At 36.1% G+C, this 20,437-nt stretch overlaps 1 protein-coding gene across 1 annotated transcript in view; it reads right to left on the reverse strand.

The window, feature by feature from the left end:
- Positions 1-20,437, reverse strand: part of CAMKMT (calmodulin-lysine N-methyltransferase) — a 223,492-nt gene that overhangs the window by 26,374 nt on the left and 176,681 nt on the right. Inside the window, exons 4-7 of the mRNA XM_026121168.2 lie at positions 18,508-18,568; positions 15,752-15,806; positions 14,637-14,700; positions 9,219-9,285 (exon numbers count right to left, since the gene is read on the reverse strand). Of these exons, the coding sequence (XP_025976953.2) occupies positions 9,219-9,285; positions 14,637-14,700; positions 15,752-15,806; positions 18,508-18,568 (247 nt within the window). The remainder of the gene's footprint in view (positions 1-9,218; positions 9,286-14,636; positions 14,701-15,751; positions 15,807-18,507; positions 18,569-20,437) is intronic.

Here is a 20,437-nt window from a genome sequence, read left to right on the forward strand (position 1 = left end):
TGCATTTCAAAAACAAAAACCAAAAATGGCAAATGTCCCAAGGACAGTTATAGCAGCCAGAGCTGCATTTCCTCTGTAAAGTAAGTCTAATTTATGAAGAATAGCCTAATAAATGGCAACATTTCTTTTCTTACAATTAGTAACTTTTCTCAACAATCTGCAACAAAATCCTGTTTTAACAGCTTTTTACTTCTCATGCAAAATACCACATTGCTATTATTACTCGACTTCTGTGATTCACTGGTTGTCTTCCTAATGTGTCTAGGCAGGTAACTTACAGAGGAAAAAAAAGGCTAACTGTCCTGATCACAAAAACTTCAAACATTTCCAAGTCCCTCCCACATTTCTAAGTAGTTTGAAGGTAATATTTATAATTGCTGATTGGAATTTCTTTCTAACAGTTTCTTCTTAGGTTATCCTCTCGCAGGCTTTGGCAACTTCCACTTGCTTTATTTACTCTTGCAAAGTTTCCCAATGATCTTTCTCGGACAGTCTCAAAACCAGCATTTTATCCCCATTCTCCTTGATCTTTCTTCTCTTGTCAGCCCAGTAAAATCTTGCTTTTCATTAGCATCTGTAATTCTACCATTTTCTATTTTTTCATTATGTCACTTACTGTTTCTTCAATGTATTCTTCAAATGATCCTCTTCAAACATTCACATTTCTCATAATCTCACAATGCTGTATCTTTTTCTCCTCTTCTTTCTCTAAATCTTACTTCTGAGCTATCTCATCCATAAAAGTAAGTCCAAGAACCCTCTGCATTTTGATAACCCATCTAACCACTTCTCTACTGCAGACCGTCTGTCTGTCCAGACTTACAACTCAATCTTTCTCATAGCCCCAGTGAGTGGTCTTCACCTCAAGCTCAACACTTCTAAAGCACAACAAGGTTTCATTGTTTTTTCTTTTTCTTGATCCCCAGAGACATGACCATTAATTGCAGCCTGTAATCTGGATGCAGCTAAGACCTTTCTCCATATCCGTATATCCAGCTTCTGTTCAGATTTTGCCTATTCTCTCTGCACAGGATTTCTAAGAACTTTCCTGTTTACCTCTCTCAACTTTAGTTCTTGACCATGTCATTGTTACTTATATTTTAACATCACAATTTTGTTCTCTCTGGTCTTTGAAAAATTCGGGCTTGCCCTATTAATATTTATTCAGTAAACTCCTGCAAAGATTGTTTTTTCTTGCCTACAACCCTGATCTTGTCACCTTTCTCTTTGTGCTCCTCCAGGTAAGCTGCAAGTCTTCTCTTCCAAACATTTCACAATAGTTCACTTCCCTATTTGTTCTCCCTCGTACAATATCGAAAGGACAAGCCCTTTCCTTAATCAGCCCTAATGTCAGTTTACATCTTTCACTTAGCTTTTCAAGCAAGCATCTTTACAATTTGCTTCCACTCCATTATCCATGAAAATTCACAAAGTTACTACATTATCCTTGAAACCTTCCTATGAAATAGCGCCTACAAAAACTGGAAAAAGGTTAGGCTGCTCTTATGCCACAACTCCTCTATCATGCTGACTAAAATTATCCTTGTTATCAGTCCTCACAATATCTATCTCTGGTCTTAAACCACAGACTCTCTTGGACACAAACTGCCTTTCTGCCCTGTGTTCATACAGAGCCTGGCATAATACATGACCAGGCCTCAACATTTATGTAAAAAAAAAAGGAAAAACCACCAAACCCAGCAATCTGGGTTTTCCTGCCTAAAAGTTGCTTTTTATAACTAGATGATAAAGTTACTCACTTCCCTTGTTCCTTGTTCTGAGACTACCTGTACAACATATTTCACTAAAATTCAGATGGAAACATTACAGTTAAACATATTCAAAAATAACAATCCTAACACTCACACATATGATCCATGTCAAAAGCTACCAAATTTTTGGAACACACTAAAAATGCTGCATGTCAATACAACAGTGGCAGAATAAAGTTATCCATTTTGCACACACACATGAGCCCAGCATTCAGTACCACAATGCACTTGATTTTTCAAAAGACTGGAGAATATCTTACATAAAAATGTTTTAAATAAAAAAATAGCACTAGTGTTTCCACATTTGCTTTTTCCCATCCCTCTTCTATGCTAATACCTTAGAAATCAGTCTTTGTTTAGGAGATTGACTACTGATTTTAGCAGGGTTCATGTGGTGCACAGTGCACAAAATGGATGGTTCTCACGTTCTAATTCAGACTGATATGGTTTAATGAAATATCCCATTTCAAAATGCAAGACAGCATAGGCACACACAGCACAACTGTACCGGTAGGATCAGTGAATGAATGCTTTGTAAAAGTGGATTTTGAGTAGAAATTTGAAGGAAAAGAAAATGGTTCCTTGCCTTATGGAAAACAGTCAATCCATGAAAAAGGAGAGGACAATCAAAAGAAAAAAAAATGGAAAACAAAGAATGTGAAGTGAACCCTAAAGACAGGCAGTTCCAGAAATACTGAATGGGAGAAAGCAGAATGAACAGCCGAGGGGATGTAATTTCCAAATGCTTAGATTTTGAGTGCTGAAGGGACCATAATAATCATGGAGGATCTTAAATTTCTACATTAAGCCCATCTATCTCAGCAAATTAAGACACATTTCAGAAAGATACCCAACTTGATTTAAATACATTCACTGTTTGAGAAACTACCACTTCCCACAGAAAGATGTTCTAATATATTATTATTCTCTCTGTCAAAACTGACTTTTTTTCTAGACTGAATTTGTCTAGCTTCATTTTCTACATCTTGTTAGGTACTTGTAAGCTAGATTAAAGAGTGATCTTCTATTAAAGATTTTTTTCCCACAGGAGACTTTCATATCAAAATCAATTCATTTTTAACAATCGAGTCATTTCTTTGGCAAGTTACGTAAACAGAGCTCTTTAACTCTTTCACTTCCTGACCCTGATTCATTCTTCTGCCTCTTTGCTGAATCCTTTTCACTTTCAATATCCTTGGTTAATGCTTGAATAACTGCCTCATTAATGAAATAAACAAAGATAACACTATAAAAATTGCTTTGTCAAAATTTAGAGTTTGTTCCAACTTTCTTATGTCTGTGGCTAACATGAGCAGAGAAGACCTCTGAAGGAGGCAGCCTACTGCAAGTGTGTAAAACGTGCTTGATGACTGCCTATTAAGGTAGAACAAAGCTAGAGGAGGAAGGGTGGACAAGGCTACAATGGTAATAACATGAATCAGGAAACACAATATAAGGAATGGCTAAAAAAGATGAATACATATGTAAGTGTAGGAATAATAATAATAATCATAATCATAATACAAAAACTTAAATTCTAACATCTCACAGACATTTTCCTTAAAAGCCTTGGAAAGAAAGACATAGGCTTTCTTATATCAGAGGTCTCCACCTAGTCTTTCTGTCCAGTCCAAGATAGTACAAGAGGAATAGTTTTACTGACAGCATATTTTTAAAGCTAACAGAAGACCATCATAAAATATAGCCAAGAATTTGACAAAACACAACCAAGAATTATTAAAAATAATGCAAGGACATTGTTTTAGATAACACCTAACTTTTCTTTCCCTGTTCTTCCAAACACACAGAAATTTCTCTACAAAGCCTTTCCCTTTTGTCTCTTCATATATTTTTACTTGTCCCATAAAGAAGAAAGACACAACTACAATGTCATTTTAAACAAGTTGCCATTTCATTAAATCAACACAAGTGGGTGAAATAATACAGAAATAGGAAATGCTTCAAGTTGGTAAAAGTCAGCAGGTATGGCCAAACAGTAAAGGAGGTTGTTAGAAACAAGAATTCATTCCTCCAAAAGCAGAAGTCGCATCCAAATGAAGAAAGGATCAAAAATGTGGCAAATTAAATATAAAAATAAAATTACGCAGGCCAAAAATGAACGTACTCCTTCTTTTGTACTAAATCTTCCTGCCAGCACTTCAGGAGAGTCTGTAGGGCCAGCAGATAATCAGGGTACAGAATGAGCACTCACAGAGGATAACACCATTTCAGAGAGGTTAAATGAATTCTTTGCATCCATGTTCACTGTAGAAGAAATTGAAGACAATTTCACCACAAAACCCTTTTTTGAGGGATGATGTCTTCTGCAAAAGGAAGTCCTGCTTTATGAACCTTTCAGAGTTCTTCAAAGGGGTCAACAAGTGTTTACATAAGGGTGATGTGGGTAACACAGACTAGCTCGGATTCCAAAAGGCTTTTGGCAAAATCCCTCACCAATGACATTTAAGGAAAGTGGACAGCCATGGGATAAGAGTCCTGGCCTGGATGAATAACTGAACAAAAGATAGTAAACAGGGTAGTGGTAAATGGTCAATTCTCACAATGCAGGGAGATAATCAGTAGCGTTCCCAGGGGACTTGTTCTATTTAACATGTTTACAAGTGATGAGCACTGAGGTGGCAAAGTTTGCTCCTGCTATAAGGTTATTCAAGATAAGAAGGAAAAAAGCAGGCTGAAGAATTGCAGAAGGATGAAACTGAGTTATTGCACAATGAAATGGCAGATAAAATTCAGCATTAGCAAATGCAAATCGCACAATGGGAAAAATAATTCTGGCTTCATGTATAAAAGGAAGGTCTCTGAACTGATCATCACCACTCAGGAGAAAGCTCTTGATGTTATGACAGACAGTGCCATGAAAACATCAGCTCAACAACAGTCAAAAAAGCAAATCACTGTGATGCATTTTTAGAAGAGAAATGGAAAACATAATTATTCCACTGCATGTATCTATCGTTTGCACACACTCTGATTATTGTACGGAGTCCTGCTTCCCCTCATCTCAAAAAGAGTACATTGAAATTGGAAAAGGTATAGAGAAGGGCAAGTATAATCAAAGGTACAGAATGGCTTCCACCTGAGTTGAGTTTTCTATGACAGAGAACTACAAATTCACAAAGAAATGGACAGACAGACTGCTCATTGTTTCTTCTAACACATACACAGGGACATCAGATGAAGATGTCAGTAACCAGGAGGCTTTTCTTTCTAAATACGAAATGTTTCTTTTGGCAGGTTCTTCCTTGCCAAGCGGTGCTGCGCGTGCAAGAATTTTACATGGGGAGGTTGGAAAAGTAACTGGAAGAAAGATTCATTGAGGGTTACAAAGCCAACAAACACAACAAGCTCAATAAATGTGCATACAATAACTTTGAACTTAGCAATGCTCAGATCAATGTAATGAGTGGAAACAAGTAGGAAGTCTTTATTAAAGACACTGGAACTCGTTATACGATCAGTTGGAATGAGGAAACTTGGAAAGCTGGTAGATTTGAAGATCATTGCAGTAAGGTAAAATATTCACATGTTGGCAGTTAGGGAGAAAAAGGCAATTAATGTAAGTGGAAGCAGGACTATGTAGCTAAGTGATTTGTCACTGACAGCTCTTCCTACTCTGTTACTAAATGGCCTTTGGTCATTAGAAAGGTGTGCTTTCTTTTTTTAGGCTTAGTTCAGGAAGCTTATACATTCATTATATTTGTAAGAAACATTAAAATCTTGGATAATAGATGATAACCTATCTGTTAACCTTTAAGGAGCAAGAGTTGTCATTTTTGGTCATTTCATCATACATTCTTAATACAAATTCTAACGCTGACTGTAATATGGACAAAGAGTAAACAATAAACTACTACTAATCAAATCAAATACGGTGCATTGTGCAATAAGCATTTCTCTCACTGTCTTTATGTTGTATATACTTGCTCTCACTGCTGTGTAAAGTGTAATCCTCCTGGGGCAGCTCTTAGCAAAACAGTAGGCTTGTCCATGCCTAAAACTCATAGGTCCTATACCAGTAATAAGTATACAAATTTTGTTCTTAAATGATTCAGTCTTCTCAGACAAGGGAATCTGATCGAGGAAGAAAGTTCCTGGTAGATATGACAAACAGTGTGTTAACCTTCAGAAAATATTACAAACCTTCCTCTTTGATAAAGCTTTTCCATCATGACACTTGTAATAACAGTAATTCTTCAAATTCTACAACCCCAAACCCCCACTTCAGGGAGTTTTCCACATAAAAAGGAAGAAAAGAGCAAACTGCATGACTTTGTTTTTGCTAATTTAATCATTAATGGATATGTTCAAAACAATGGTAAGATGCATGTCAACAGCTGATGGTATAAAGACGGCTATCAGGGCTTATATGCCAAGTTATGGGGTAAATGTAAAGTGATTCATGGGTAATTTGTTGAATGGGGAAAAAACTAAAATCATCAAACCCATACATGGTATTAGTAATTTGCCTTGCTATAGCAAGTCATTATTAGTAACAGTGGCATTATGATACATATTTCCAATAAGCATTAGCAAGAAATTCTGTACGTACCACTAGAAGCTAAAAATAAACACAGAACTGTATAGTCACTGCTGAAGTAAACTGTTTACTAAATATCTGTTATTGTAACACATCATATGACAAACTGCCAGTTTGGCTTACACTACCGTACTTTTAAACAATAATCAAGAGTCGGCAGAGAGCTAGATAAGTGCTCATTTATTGCATTTTGTATAAATCTAAATAAACAAATGTATGGCAGGTTGTCCTAATCTAACTTCTCTTGGCTGATATTGGATTGCTTCTTTCTGTACCATAAATATTTTGCATATTTTCCAAGTCTAGAGTTAGATGTCTAGAACAAGACTGTCTGAGTCTCATACCTCAAAATTTCCACTCCACGTGCAAGGAAAAGATATCCCAAAGCGAGATGGAGGTGTAGTGAGAAAAGTCTACTCTGAATTATTTTTATTATATGGTAAGAGTCTTTGCACTGGACCCTGTTTAAATGATACGTAACAGTGAGGAATATGTAGTGCTTTCTTGAGATTAAATTAATGCTGCAGTATGTCATTTAAATACATCACTGTATTTGTCATTCTTTTGCCCACAAGTTCTGATCAATATGAAGTCACTTTGCATGTCAGTGTTGCATTCTTCCCTACAAAATACTACATTTTCTTAAGATTTTTTTCCCTGTATCATTACAAAACTAAAGTTTGGGGTTGTAGAAAGAGTGAATCAAGATTACAGTAATATTTCAGCTATTACATCAGCCTTTCATATTTCTCCAAGGTCTTGAGAAGTGATAAAATAATTCTATAACTACTGTCTTTATCACATGCTATTACTAAATCCAAAGGACCGATCTATCCATTAGCACTCCTCAAATAACTAACCAAAGCATAGCCTTAATTTTGACAGGAAACGTCAACGACTAATGTGTACAATATAGAAGAAATGCAAAACGATTGTTATTTTTGAGATTAGTCATTTGAATACACTTTTTTTTAAATTGTACAGAATATGTAACAACAAATCTGTGAAAGCCTTAAGAACGTAGAAGTAAAAATCAAATTAAATATTTGTTGCAACGAAAGTGCCTTATGTTTTGAGATAGTACTTTATTTTGTAATTTAATTATTTTACTTATGCAAATAAGTCCCAAAATGCTATTGCATTTGATAAGCTAAACACTTGACATTTTTATTTCTTAAAATGCAACATTTTATGAAGTCTAGATATGTTTATTAATTAGTGATTATTAACACCCAGTAAACAACATCATGTCTTGTAAAAACACAATCTTTCTTCACAGCATGAAGCTGAAATCTATTATTCACTGATTCCATATGCTGAAATACACTCAAATGATCACAAATGACCTTAAGCATTAGATAAATGTAAATGAGGATAGGGTAGAAAATGTGCTTTTGATTGATATCTAAAACACCAGGTTTGAAACCTTGACAAGGGATGAAGTCTGAAATCCTGTGCAAAGTACATGGCTATTGGAAAGCTAAAAAATCTAAGATTCTGCATAGAGGTACCACACAGGGGAGCCTCCCCTCAGCACAGCTGAGGATTTGAGGTTGCTCACAAGAAGTGTTCAGCACTTGGAACCTAAAAGACTCTCCCTGGGGCCTTTCTACTTGGCAAGCAATTATTGGGATGCACAGATATATTTCTAAGATGTATGCACGTATACCATAAGGAAGGTAGATATTTCTCTAAGTGCTCATTTAAAGAACTCATCTACTACACAGAGCGGTTGCACAAGCATAGAATAAATGATGTGAATGAACTAAGATTGTAGGGGTTTTACCCTCTGTGTTAATACACTCATTCTGCTGTAACAGCTTGCCTTTTTCAGCTTTACTTTTGTCACTTTAAGAAGGACTGAGAGCCCTTAGTCTGCAATAAGAATCATTAAAAAAAAATTACACACATAAATGAGAATGCACTATTTGCTCTTAGGTAGCTACCTCCAAGCACATTCTAATTCATAGCCCCATACCATAAACAGGAAGTACTATACGATAATTTACTTTTTAATTACTACCAAAGATGAACATATCAAATCCTCAGCTGTTTCCAACCCCTACCATACATGGAGATTTCTGGTGAGCCTGTGTAATATAAAGTACTTACTTCAATGAATAAGTAGCAAAATCCTTATGAGCCTTCAATTACAGGGTGGGTCAAGAACAGCTCTGGAGCAAGTTCTCTAAACATCTACAATGCTCACCCTCTAGAGCATGTCTTCAGGGATAACCAAGACAACAAAGCAGGTATGGTTTGAGAAAAACACTGGGTGCGCCCTGCACTTCAGAATTTGGTTAATGACAGTGAAGAAGGGCCCTGGCACTCTGTGCCTAGCTCCCACATGGCCCATCTGCCTTTGCAGCAACATCACATAATACTGATCATGGAAACAGGATGGCCAAAGTCTTGGCACAAAGAGCCTGACAACATCTGCCTCAGGTGCAAAGGGATTTGCTGCTACCCTGAATTCTCAGAGTTATTTAAAAATGAACTCTACCAGTGATTTAGGTACATTTATTCCAAGCCTCTTATTCAGTACAATGGGTATTGCTGATTCTCAAGAAGCCAAATTTCAACTACGCAATGAACAGCAGCTTGAAAAGACATGGTGTATGTTTAAAAAAATAAAAAGGAAAAGGACCATTATGTCCCCAAGATTAATTACACTGTACTTGCTAGGTAAAAAAGCAATTCAAATAATTTTTTTAATACTTTCAAATTTCTGTTTTGCATCCCTTACACTGTGATACATCTTCTTATATTGTATACATCTGTGCTAGTATCAATCATATAGGTCACACTTTTGCATACATTTCCCACTTACTTACATTAAATACACAATTACATGCAAGAATCCATAAGCCACTTCAGCAGAATCTTACCAGCTTGACACTTTTTGAGCCTTAAATACTCCTGCATTTTGGTTTCTTGTGATGATGTCACTTACATCTGTAGCACACTTGTTAAGAATTATCTATAAAATTAGAGCCGTAACAAAAAATCATCAAGAATATTTTTTCCATTGTTAATACCTTCATAGTGTCTTTTATCTGTTTGGTCTGCTTTAATCTGGGCTAATAGTCAGTCTTTTCAGAAGTATGGATTTTACAGTGCTACTCTGGCACATCAGCCATAAATCTAGCCAGCAACTTGCTATTGTTGCCTACCTCTATTGATTGTTCTTTCATTAACACTTCCATTTAAGGAAGGGGGAGGGAGCTGAAAAAGGTTTCCCATATCTTACGTACATTTAAAGGCAACTATCTTTTACAAATATATGAATTACAGCCATGGGGAACAGGAATTCATTAGCACAGTCACTTAAGGAACAGCTTAGTTTGTGCTACTTTTGACTGTATCATTAGATCACAGTGCTGAGGTTTCAGAGGCTGGAGGGTTTTGAGTTCCACCCCGGCCACAGCACATGTACCTCTGCTCTTGGCTCTGACTGTCCGGATAAAATCCAACATACCTCAGGAGCACTTTCACCTGCAGCCAAGACAGTTTCTAGTTTGTTTGCTTTCTTGAGAATGGTTTGGAGCTGCTTTCTGCCATAACAGATCAACAGAAAGCAAAAAGTGCCCTTTCTTCCCTATAGGCACTGCAACAGCGTTGCCTTTGTCTCATGTCTCAGCCTCTTTCAGTTTGGAAGATCAGGTCACAGATTTGGGTAGCCCCTCAGGCGGACCAAAAGCAAGGATTGCCAGTGAAAAGTTTCGAGGAGAGCTGTGCCCAGCCATCTATGCCTGAAAAGATAACCTTTACAATCAACCATTTGTGGCTACTGAGAAGACACTGGAAAGACAAGGTGTAGCAAGTCACTGAGAAACTATGAGAGAACTAAATGACAGCCAACTTGAATCCATACGTATCCAAAAAAATTCACTCTCAAATATCACAATAAATGTGGATGCCACAGTCTGTGCTGCTGCTACTACTACATCGATACCTGGAAAGGGATCTTTTTCCTCTAAAATAAGTCCTCATTCTGATCACAGTTCTAAAATCAGAGAGAGATTCAGACACTAATGTGTTACAGTAGTAGCACTGAGTCATACAGGCACAGTTTTGAAAAGTCAGTCAATGACTGCTCCTTCTTTTTTAAGGTACAGGAAATCTAGTGATAATTAGGAGGATGTTGGTGCCCCAAAAGTTAAATTCTTCTTTGCAAATGCTCTTATAAGAAAATTGAATACTGTAATGTTAGGCTCATTTAAACAATGAGCAACATACCTTTTTGTTTGCTTTGATGAAATCACATAATTAGCCTTCCTAACACTGTTGACTATTTAAGAAGTTATTTTAGGAAAAACTCTATCCAAACAATGTGAAAGAAAAGACAGCTCGTATTTCATGAAATCAAAAATTACAAATTCAACAACAGAAAACTGGTTTAAACCAATCTCTGTACTTTGGCCATACCTTTTAAATTGTTGCCACAATACGCAATGGAAAGCAATAATGAATGGCATGTACTTCTGAAGCAAAAGGCAGGCATAAAAAACTCCATGAACAAAGCATGCTACTTTCCAGCAGAGGCAGAAGTAACACTGTTGATAAATTAGTTACACTACTTCAATCATATAACTGAGGAAAACTATTAATAATTGTAGTAAACATGTTAACACTACCTTTTTTAAATAATTTATAAGTGCATGTCTTCAGGCATTCAGGCTGAACATGACCTTTCTAACCTAAATTTCCCAGGACTGTTGAGAGATCCATACAATATATTTTAATGGCCATTACAGTGCACTGCAACAATGTTTTGTATTATTGATGCTTTCGGGATAGTTCAAATCACTAGTGCATGGTGTGAAACAGAGCTAAGGCAGAAGGTACTTAGGGTCTCTGAATCAGGAGACTATTTTTATGAAAAATGAACCTGATCCTTGGATTTGGACATGCTGAACTGAGCCTAGATCCTTCCAGTGTTTCGGAGAAATAGAATTTGGTATTCTAGGTGGGATCTATCATAGAAATGACCTAAACTGGAAAATTTGTATCTGAACGCATAATTTCAAATTTCAAAGGGGATTGAATCCGATGACTTTGCCTATATATGTCTTTAATATTCACTTGAAAGACCTATATTTTTATTTTTAATATTATCTTTATTTAAACAATCATGAGAGAATTTAGAACAAACACACTAAATCAACAATAAAGTTCTGAAAGAAGCTGAAAAAGCAAGAACATCTGTCTTTATTTCATAGGTTTTGCAATAGGAATGATCTGTTAAACAATTAAAATCTATCTATGGTAAGTAAAGAGAGTGAGCTAGAGTGCAATCTTTTAAATGGATTAGTAACTTACATCGTAACATCCATTTAGAAGTCTCCATAAAAAGTCTCATGCATAAGACCATTGATTAAAATATAATATAGCTATACATTCAGAGTGAAGCAGTTAAAATCACAATAATGATTTGAATTTAACATATTCATCAATATTTTTAACTTGCAATATTTCAATAACATATCCTAATATAGATGCTCCCAATATACATAGTGAATACTTCATGTGGCAGTATGAAATGGAGAATAGTATGAAGACTGTCAAAAATTAAAAGAAAAATCAAATCCTCAAAAGCTTAAGACTTCACAAAGCAAAGCTGTTAGTTACGCTCACTGAATAGCGATAACAACAACAAAAACAACAATAATTATGATGATGATGGTAATACAAAGACAGATTCTCAGATGCAATGCACTATTGCCAGGTCGATTTTCAATTACATTTCACTGATGTATTCATTTGTTTCTTAATGTGCTCATCTTGCCCATTAAGAATAATTAGCAGGCTTGCTTGGTGATTTCCTGGCTTCTGACAGTGATTTTTTTCCTTTTTGTTGACAAGCACTTTTACTTTTTGGAAAGTCATTTTTGGATATTATAGTATGACTGGCATGTAATTTAAGCTTCCTAAGAAATTTAAAGGGAGGATGTAAACAGTAATTTTTAAACAAGATTATTTTAAACTGTAATACCTACATAAAAAAGCATAATACTAGGCATTAACTATTCCTGAAGAGCAGAATCTAGACAAGAAAACAGTATTTTATCCCACATAATTTAATTTGGTATGCTAAACAATTAAAAAAATACTATCAGCAATAATAAAAGTTAGCAGGAATACATCATTTGCAGTCTGTGGCACTTGAGGCCAGATACTATCTCCAACTAAACTAAAAAATCTTACTGATTTCTGAGAGTCTGGTGTGGCTGAAACAGATCTAAATTTAGTCTAAACTTCTGTTATAGCTAGTCACTGTAGCAAAGAATGCAAAAGAAAATTACCGTATGACAGATCATAAAATTACCAGTGAAGTCCATAAAACATAAAATGCAACATAAATTTTATTACATGCTCTTTTAAGAATACATTCCACCTACACTGTAAAGTTCTTAGTCTGCTGCACTTTGGCACCCTGCTAATATTAAGCCCATTGTAAAATCCAGCACAATAAAAGCACTTTGAATGCTGAGCCTTCAGAGCACCAAATGTTAAAAAAGAAAAATAAATTCTTGTTAGAGCCTTCCACCAATCACTTCTCTAAAAGGGATTCACTGAGTGAATACAGATGAAGACTTCTTGTAAGGCTTTCAGAAACAAAAGATATTTCTAAAATATATTGTCAAAACTAAGGTGTATTAATTAGATTATATTAAGAGTATCTTTTTCAGGAATAATAGCGCTTTAAATTGTTTAGTTCCAAAGGCTGAGCAAAGATTGATTTTTAGCACTCACCAATTCTCCTATCTGTAGAAGATAGATAAATTCGATAAAAGTTCAGGTATGTTTATGGAATCTGCTACGCAAGATATTTGCTGACCTGATGATTACTAAGCTCACCTGAAGCTTTCTGTGGGTAAAATGACCTTCTGTTAAAAAAGCTTGCTTTTGTCAAACATCAGTTTGTTTTGTTATACTAGTTTTGAAACAGTTTTCCTCCCCCACATTTTTTATCTTCATAAAGACTATGAGAACAATTGGAAGAGGTGATGCTGTATAAAACCTCACAGAATAATGAATACCTCCTCCTCAACCCATGAACGTAATCAACCGAAATTTAGCAAAATAAAAATCCTTGGAACGCAAGTGAGAACCTGCATTTTCAAGAAAAAGGAGACTTTTATGAGGCTTCTTTTAAGTTTTAAATGACATGATTTGTGATTGGCTGTTTTTTCTCCATGAAATGGTTAAGGTGTTGTAAGCAATTATAGTTGGCTGAGTTAGTTACCTCTGAGAACGTATTTTTAAAGCTAATAGCTAATACGCACTGCCGTGTTTCCTGTTTTAACAGTTATAAGCAAAGGAGATTTTTTTCAATCTACAACATAGTTTAACTTATTTTTTCATTAAGTGCTCATTATGCTCGCTTTCACATACACACAAATCTCAAATCTAAATAATTCTGATGATGCAGTGGCCAAAACCTGAACAACTAGTCTGCCTTAAAATGCAAATGGAAAGATTACCAAGGAACAAAAGCAAATAGACATCTTCCATTTTTTCCTCTCAATTTCTAACGGCTATTAGTATTCACTATATATATCTGTTCTTATTCTGTGCTGATATTTAATGTGGCCACAAATTATGCTCACTCATTCTCTCGCTTAGCCAAAGTACAGTTCAATTTTCTGAACTATGTGTTCATATTAGTATGGCATAATAGCAATTTATTCTAATATAATCATATAAGAACTATAATAAAATACTGCCTACAAGGGACAGAGTAGTTTTACAATGTTACATCAAGATAAATAATGATAAAATGATAATTGATTAAGCAGGCTAAATGGATAATTTGCAGGCAGTTACAACTTAGTAGCAATAATGAAACTATGCATTTTAAAATACACTAGAAAAGCTATGACAATATACATACACTGTGTATATTTTAAGATGTCAGTATCTGCAAGCAAAAAAAAAAAATCTAGTTTCTCCTGCAAAACGAATATCTGTCAAAGGGAAGCTAATGATTTGATTCACTGCTATACCTCCTGTAACATGCAGCACATACACAAGGAATCTTTCAGCACCAAACCATAAGACAAATATTTACTACTGTACTTGCTCTATAGCAACATGTACATTTTTAATTTAGGAAGAAAATGTGGAATTTATTATAGGGGAAATTGTGTCTTTGTTCAAGATATTCTACATCTATTTTTTAATTACTTATGTGGGGACTTTTTCTTAATATACCCCATGCTGTCTGTCTTTATATCGATTGTTACTCAGCCAGTAAAAAGGAATGAGCACAACAAACCAGTTTTCTATCTGAATAAGGATACTTTTGATGGCCTTTTCATTTCCATCAGTTAACAGAACTTCTTTGACATCTGCAGAAATAGCAACCTGAAAAAAAGAGCACAGCAAACAATGAGCAAATATGCTTGTCTGTGTGGAAGTGAAGACAGGAGTGACAAGCCTTCAGTATCATGCTTCCTCACCTATTTCTCTGTAACAATCTTCAATCTTTTTTCATTTTATGTCTGCATTATTTTAATCATTCAATCAAATCAGTCAATACTTTTATCATTCCATTTGCGGGAGCCTCTATCTTGCTATCATTCTGTTCCGTAATTGCATTGTGACAGCGGATGATGGTATTCTGAGAGGCTTTCATTTGCGGGCTTCTGTTTATCTAGTAGAGCCATCATACAAGGCTGTCACTCTGCCTTTCAGCTTGCTTCTGTCTGACTGCCTGATGCCCTTCATATAACTTTGCATTGCAGGCAGATGGCTTTGTAAGGGTAATTTTTTTGTGAGCTTTGACATGCTCGCACATTGGGCTGTAACCTCGACACATTGTATAAGAGCGACAGGTTTGTCAAATGCCAATCAGTGTAACAATATGCTTTTATTTGTAGAGACATAAAAACTTGTCTAATGCACTGCACTGCTACATAATATCTCCTGAATACATGACTCAGAACCCAGAGAATGGTGAACGACTCTCCTGAATGGCCAATCTAATTCAAAAGAATCTAATTACCGAGAGCTCTGGATCATGTTTGTTGGTGTAATAATGCAGGCAAAACATTAGCAGCTATATCATGGTGCTCCAACTGTGATTCGCCAGGCTATTCCTGTATCTTAGCAAATGGGACTATAAACTGAAAAAAAAAAATGCTTCAGCTATGGCAATGAAAGACAGACCGTACGTGGCCTGGAATGTCACAACAAGAGATATTGACTACACTGAGGTAAAATGTTTCTGCTCATCGAGGCAACCATAAAATCAATATGATACGAAAGCAAGTCAATCTAGAAGGTCTCTCAAGACTCCGCAGCTTGACCGCAGCTGAGGCTGTTGACAGTTCTCTGACCCAGCAGTTGGAGGCACTGGAACATTTTTCCTTTTGTTTCTTCCTCTGAAAGGGATTGGAATTGAGAAAAGACCTACCATGAGCCCAGCCAAGCATGTCATGCCACCCCCTAGCTCACACACAGCAAGGTCCCTGAAAGAGAGAAAGGAAATGGTAGAACCCATACAAATTAGTTGAAAATGGTCAGAGAGACATATATGTTACAAGAACAAATTGCCATCTGCAGTGAGAACTGAGCTACCAGGAAGTTGTAGAGACATGACTAGGCTACCTCATGTCGTTTTGCGTTTTAAAAATAATTATGAAATAGAAAAGTCACAAAGCAGGCAAATCAGTGGGGGTTCCCTCATTAGTGTTCAGTGCAACATTACCACCGCTGAGCTGAAAAATCTGAGAAGGTTCCCTTTTTTCCCTTGTCAATGGCTCTGTCTTTTAGAACTAAACTAGCTAGAGTAGCGAAAGATAATTGTTAAGAAAGGATAACAATGTTAATCCACATTCATTCTTTCAAAAACAGTTAAACTAGTAAATGGAGAAAATAATATTATTTATATATCTCTCTATATAGTTATGCCTAAAAGCCTTTTTATATTAAAAAAGACACGTTTTAAAACAAGCCATGTATCACAAAACAATTACGCATGAAGAAATTTGATCCTTCAATTAGCACTTAAAACTGCAAGTGACCTACAAACAATGCTGTTATGAACAATGATGGGAACAGCGTACAGCTAAGCCGCAGAGAACTAAGAAAAGTTAGTGTCAAGAGCCTAAACTGAGCCCAAGCTTTGGGCTGAATACACGGTTTAAAAGGTTACTTTTAACTTAGACCATACTGCACGGTTATTAAGACGTGCATGTGAACTATTATTTGGCACAGCGAGCCTGCAGGGTGGGAGCTTGCTGGGGGAGCCGTAGGGAGAGAGGAAGACTGTCCTCCAGAGCCACGGCATGCCCAGGAGGGATGCAGGAGGCAGGGACGGTGCCTGCGCGCCGAAGCTGCATGGGGCAGCATTTAGGGCAAGGCAGGACATCAGTTTAGGAGCAAACCGAACAGGCTGTTTTATAGCTAAACCTACAGCAACCATTAGGGCTGGCGGAAATGTTTCCATTTTAACATTTTGACAGAAAGTGGAATTTCAAACAAACAGATTTTTGGGTGCACCTTCCCTTTTCCCCTAAGACACCAACATTTCAAAATCTTTTTTTATGTAAAAATACTACTTCCCAACTAGCTCTGTGCTCATATTTAGGAATAATATCTAGGATGCCATAACAATATCAGAATATAGATGCTGAGAGATTGTTTACTGAGGCCCCTGGACTGGGCTGCCTGACCACATATTAATGCCCAGTCTCTGAATTGGATAGATTTATTTTTCTTAGACTCTGCAAATTTTATTTGCAAAAAGTCTATTTGTCCTATTTAATGTAACTGAAACAAAAGATGGGCATAGTTTGGAGGAACAAACTATGCCTAAAAGCCAGCGAGAACTGAAAACAAGCTGGGGGAAATGTGCACGTTGTGGTTTAAATAGAATGCTTATAGGTTTTCCTCACATAGGTTTTGATTTTTCTAAATGATATGTGTTATATAGATAGGTAGATAGATAGATAGATAGATAGATAGATATACACACACACACACACACAAGATTATAGATGTAAGATTTACAAGGCATTTAACCCTTTACAAGAGTCATGGTTATTGAAATAAACACAATAAGTAGCCAATGAGGGGGTTTTAAGGCATTTTGAACCAAACTTGTGTATACATAATACACATGCATACATACATACATACGCATACACACACAAGTGGAGAGTACAAGGCACTACATGTGGCTGGATGGCGGAGTGCTATAGAGCCACTACTATAGAAACAAAGTGAAACAACACAGTACCCATCTAAACTCAGGGGAAGGAGTAGCAACTACCAGATTAGGTGTGTTAGCTGCCTCCTCTTATGAGGTGGGCTTCATTCAGGTGGCTGCCAGAGTTAAAATGAGGCTTTATATACCAGGGACCCTATACTTTGGTAAAAGGGGCAGGGATCTACAGATTGGAGCAGCTTGTTCTTCTGTATTTTCCCAACATAATGTGTAGATAGATGAGCGATCTTGTGTACTCCAAGCTGGTTTACCAGGTGTTCGCCTTGTATCCTTGCTCAGAATGTAATTTCTGCCTGCAAATACACTGTTGTTATGGTTCTTCTTAAAACCCTTTCATCCTCCTGGACAATAAAACTTCAAGGATTTCCAAGTGCAGGGCTCTGTATACTCAAGGGGGGAGAAAGGATGCAGGCTGGATTTTATTTTTAAGCATCCCTATTGGATGCTTGAAACCTGTGTTCTACAAGTTTAGAAAATGTGAAAAAAACAAAAATATAGAAAAGAGCAAGATGTCTCAAAAATGCTTCCCAAAGCTTAAATACAGGTGCAAATTCCTCCATCAATATATACAATGATTATTATGTACTTTATCAGGTAATATTTTGCTTGCTTTTGCAATGGATGTCAGTTTAAAGAACATCTTTTATTTTTCCTGACCTTCACAATCAGTAGTGATCGATTGGAGCTTCACTTTTGTTTCCCAAAAATCAAAGTGAAATAAAATGCCTTGAGTGGAAATCAAAAGTCTTTGACATATAGCAGAAAGCTTGCTGTGCAATATTAGTACCCAACGGCAGCTCAGGATTCTTTGTTAAGAGCAACATGCTTTCACCTTGAACATTTTAAATTTAATCTGAAGACTTAAATCATAGCAATCTTTACCATGCAGATACAATAAAACTAACAGATTGGAAAATATCTTTTTATGTTCAACTCTGTACCTGAACATTTCATTGTGCTTTAGGCAGTAGTAAGCCAGCACTTCTTCAGATGGCCAGAGACCTGTAAAACAAAAATATTTGCCTTCTTAGAACTGTTTTTTTTCCCGAAATAGTATGTGAATATGTATTATCATTTTCAGACCTCTACCAAATATTTCATTTTTTAAATTTGCCACAGTACCACAGAATAAAGAAAAGAATTGGATTTTTAGTGACAGATTTCTTATCTTCAGCATTTCACAAACTTCACTCTGACTAACGATCATACATACATGTATATTATATATAAATGTACACACACACACGCGCATATATATCTGCACATACCCACAGTATTGTCAAGATTTTAAAAGTCATATACAATTTAACTGAAACTTCTGACATATGGGCATTTACATGAACATTGAACTGTCAAGGTCCATCTTGCCCAGTATCCTGTCTATCACAGTGGACAAGAGCCCTTTCCTTTTGTCATTAGCTGTCTTCTACGGTCAGTTCATTTCTTCCCAGTTCCTTTTTATTTAGCCTCTTTTCTCAGGGAAGGCTCTCAGGTTTTGCTAGGACAGGCATCAGTCTGACCCTGAGGAACACTGATCAACAGCACATGCTAAGGAAGAGTTTATGACTAAGGTTAGAAAACAGTATGATTTCTAGTTGTGTCTCCAGTCCTCCGCAGGAACATCTTGAGCCAGAAGTAAAAAGTTTGTGTTTAAAAGCTACCAAAGGATTTTTCTAATTGTATTTTGGACTTACGTAAACTTTCAGTAGCTGTAATGTCCTGTGGCAGCAAGCTCCACAGTTTGTGTCTTGTATAAAGATTATCTGATGCCCTGTAGTTCTCATATGGGAACAGACAGGCAGCAATCAGTCTTTATTTGCCTAATCCAAACTATTCATGACTTTTTAAGCTCCCACCATAAATCTGATACTGATCATTGTCAACCTTAGTAAATACTTAGAGTCATCAATTCAAATTTTTCCTTTCAATAACATTCTCTCATGAAACTGGCTGTTACTTCATAACAGTTTCCCACTTAACTTTAAGGACCTAACTGAAGGAACATGGCCAATGCAGATGGCAGTTCAGAACTGCAGTTGCTGGTATAGCCTCCTGCAGGCATCTTTCTTTCTCCATTACTTACATAGAAACGATTGTTTCTTCTCAATAAACACATTCAAAAAAAAAAAAGAAAAAGAAAAAGAAAGAAACACATTTAATAGAAGTTTGGGAGAAAAATCGTCTTTCTTTTAAATCACTTACACCCTGATTGTAATCCTCAAATATATAATTCTTTCTGTCCATCCAATTCCTACTCTAAATTACCCATAGCCATTGTTATAGACAATGAAAAACTATGAAGGTGTTATCTGCATGCAGATCAAGCAAAAGTCTAGAAAGGCTCTGGCCAAAACTTTGCATATAACTTTTCTATGACATAGATCTCAAAGGTAAAAAAATAGAGTTCTCATTCCTATACACAACAAAAACACTAAAGCAGTATTATTTTTTGTCCAGGCAATTACAGTTTAGGCTGATAATGTTTTTGCAAATCTGCTATTTTACTCAGACTTGCTAAGGGTTAAAATAAAATGTTCACACACGATTACCCATTCTTCAGTGAAACATACACCAAGAATTGTACAGGATTTTCCATCTCCCTTTTGAGCATTTCAATGCTTTTGAGCATTGAAATATGCTAAAATGACAGACTTTGCAATAAATATAATAACTGCTTAAATATTTTAGTGTATGATATAAAGAATGTTTCAGTTTGCAGTGACTGGTGTATACTCAAGTAATAAAAGTGTTTTTTAATATTTAGTGAAGGCATGGCCAGTTTAATACCATTTATAGGACTTCACATCTCACATTACCCCCCCCCCCCCCAAAATAACTAAATCCTTTACCCTCAGTCAAATACGGTTCACT

Source organism: Dromaius novaehollandiae, chromosome 3 (genome assembly GCF_036370855.1).
Source record: "Dromaius novaehollandiae isolate bDroNov1 chromosome 3, bDroNov1.hap1, whole genome shotgun sequence".
Classification (NCBI taxonomy): Eukaryota; Metazoa; Chordata; class Aves; order Casuariiformes; family Dromaiidae; genus Dromaius; species Dromaius novaehollandiae.